Source organism: Limulus polyphemus, unplaced genomic scaffold (genome assembly GCF_000517525.1).
Source record: "Limulus polyphemus unplaced genomic scaffold, Limulus_polyphemus-2.1.2 Scaffold2417, whole genome shotgun sequence".
NCBI lineage: Eukaryota > Metazoa > Arthropoda > Merostomata > Xiphosura > Limulidae > Limulus > Limulus polyphemus.
The window spans coordinates 62,957-65,583 of record NW_013668027.1 but is presented as its reverse complement, the minus strand read 5'-3'; the positions used below and the strand labels follow the sequence as shown (position 1 = coordinate 65,583).

At 38.8% G+C, this 2,627-nt stretch overlaps 1 protein-coding gene across 1 annotated transcript in view; it reads right to left on the bottom strand.

Annotated features, from left to right (window-relative positions):
• LOC106466901 (vacuolar protein sorting-associated protein 18 homolog) overlaps positions 1 to 2,627 on the bottom strand; it is a 172,377-nt gene that overhangs the window by 111,226 nt on the left and 58,524 nt on the right. Inside the window, exon 6 of the mRNA XM_013927208.2 lies at positions 2,427 to 2,511. Within this exon, the coding sequence (XP_013782662.2) occupies positions 2,427 to 2,511 (85 nt within the window). The remainder of the gene's footprint in view (positions 1 to 2,426; positions 2,512 to 2,627) is intronic.

Below are 2,627 nucleotides of genomic sequence, written 5' to 3'. Positions count from 1 at the left end.
TGAGACAATTAACCTGCTACTGCATGCATCACCCGTGGAACATGGCAAGCTAATAGGGTGATATAATAGAAATGGTCCCAAGAAAGGAGGTCCAAGATTCAAAAACTAAGAGCCCTGGACCAAGTGCCTCCATGATGAGAAACACAAGACACCACCGTGGAATTGTCAGAGTGAAGCCTGACAATTTTCCCCTAAAATATTGTGTAGGGAAGCCTTGTCATCCATGTGTAGACCCTGGAATTCCTAACTGTTGGTATATGCACCCCATCCCTGAAGAGATGGAACTCTGGATGAAGTGGCAGTAAAGGAACCCATATCTTAGTAGTGTCCTAACTTAACAACCCCTTGAGATCAAAGAATGATCCCGACTAAGGAACCTGAGGAATCCAGTGAATCGATATTTATGATCCCTTGTTCGCATACAGACCATTAAAAGAACCTCTTGTGCTCTCATCCCAAAGTCATGAGGGAATCGAGTAATGCCCACATTCCCTGAAGAGAAAGAACCATCTGTGCAGTGGGAGAAGGAGAGGTGAGTAAGAGTCAGGCTTCCCATTCAATAGCACTGAGTCAAATGGGAATCAGCTGAACCCAACTGAGAGACAAGACAAAAAATACAAAATACCTAGACATATTGAACTGGAGCAAGAATGAAGCCTGCCTTCGTTGTTTCTAAAAGTAGAATCAGGATGCGATGTTCTAACAATTGATGAGATGTTGCCAGCAGTAATGAATCATCTATGAAATAGTGTGTGCACAGTGTGATGGATGGAAGTGATGAGAAAAAACTTGTACAATATGGCAGAACCCATGTGAAGCGGATACAAGTCCAAAGGTAAAAACCCAGAACTACAGTACCTGATCCTTGTGCACAAAAAATTGACAATAGTGGTGAGATGCCACCACTATGGAAATATTCAGATAGAAGCTGACTACAATGAACTTCGACATCCACAATCCCAGTAAAAAATATCAACTCAGATTGAGAAATGAGTAACTTGTGAAAATTGGAGAATCTAGTCCAGTGGTCGGCAACCTTTTTAAATCGCAGGTCAATTTTTTTTTAATTTAGCATTGTGTTGGGTCAGTGATAGTCATATAATTCTTAATACCAGTACATGTATTTAAATGTGTATGTACATACAACAAACAAAATATTTTTTTTTCAAAAACAAACAAGATGATTCAGACACCAAAAAATAAACAGTTCTTGATTTCTTGTCTATATCAATGCCTAGATCAGTGGTCAACAACCTATGACCCATGAGTCACCAAGTGACCTGTGGTAATGATTTGACTGACCTGTCAAAGTTGGCTTCACCGTTGCAACTCATGAGGGCACAATCATTGCTCATTTCAAATTTCTTGGCTATGTGAGAAGAACAAAGACATTTAAAGAAAGAGGGGAAACAGTCATGGCTACAGAGAATTTTAAGATTAATTTTAGGCATAATCAGGATCAATGACTGGACACCAATCTCCTGTCCTCTAAGGAATAAAACCTTGGAAGAACTAGCACACACTCTCTCACTACTAACTAAGTTCCAAACCCCAAGGATCTGCAGGAGATGGAAACACTACAGATTGGGTGGACAATAATGGTGAAGATGTGAACTGAATGACTCAAGGACCTGTAGTGTTCCTGGATCTGTGGTTAAGTTTACCACATGTCCAGAAACTCCACAGACTGTGAAGACATACAAAAATCATTGGCAGAGATACAATCAAGCAGCAAAACCTTGGAATATAGACAGAATCTATTCATCAGGACCCACAAATAGAGGCAGAGCTATGACCTCCTGTAAGAGCCGATGAAAATCGAGACTCCAACAACAACAGGGATGAATGTAGAAGCCGATAATTGAACCAATGTGTATGCTAACAATAGATCCAACTCATCATTAATGAAGTTGGTGATCCTGAGTGTTCCAACAAAGTGAAGTGAAAGGAAAATAAAATGTTGGATTTTAGAGATTGTAAGTTTGTAGACTTACCCTGGCCCATTGATCTATTCAGGTTAACTACAAAAACTCCACCTTAGAACCCTAAAATTCGATAAGCAGATGTATGACTTGAGAGTCAAAAAAATGTTTCCACCTTGTGGTGGTAGGCTAAATCAGAAAGTTTGGACAACCGTGTCAGATAATGCATAACTGTCCCTTCATGTAACTGAGAAGTAAACCTCCCAGCATGAACCACAATGTCCATGGACTGATCGTTCATCCATCAAGTAAGGTGCAGGATCAAAAGCAACCGGGGAAAGGCCCAAACTTCACACTCTCATAAACAATCTTCTCTACTGGTGTACAAACATGAACAAACAATTAAATTCTGAAAAATACAAATTCTACTTCATCTCAAAATAAATACAGAAATGATATGTATATAGGCTTATCATGTATCAACACCAGTAAACAATAGCTTACCTTTTGTTGTTCCCAACAATATGCTGCCAGTGGTATTTTCATTTGTATTCTCAAAATTCCAACCAACTGCACTGATTACCTGACCCTATAATAAAGACCAAAAACACATCATGTTACCTATTTACATAATCTTACACAATAATTCTACCGATAGAAAAGTAAAATTTATTAAAATGAGATATTTTATAAATCTGCATATAG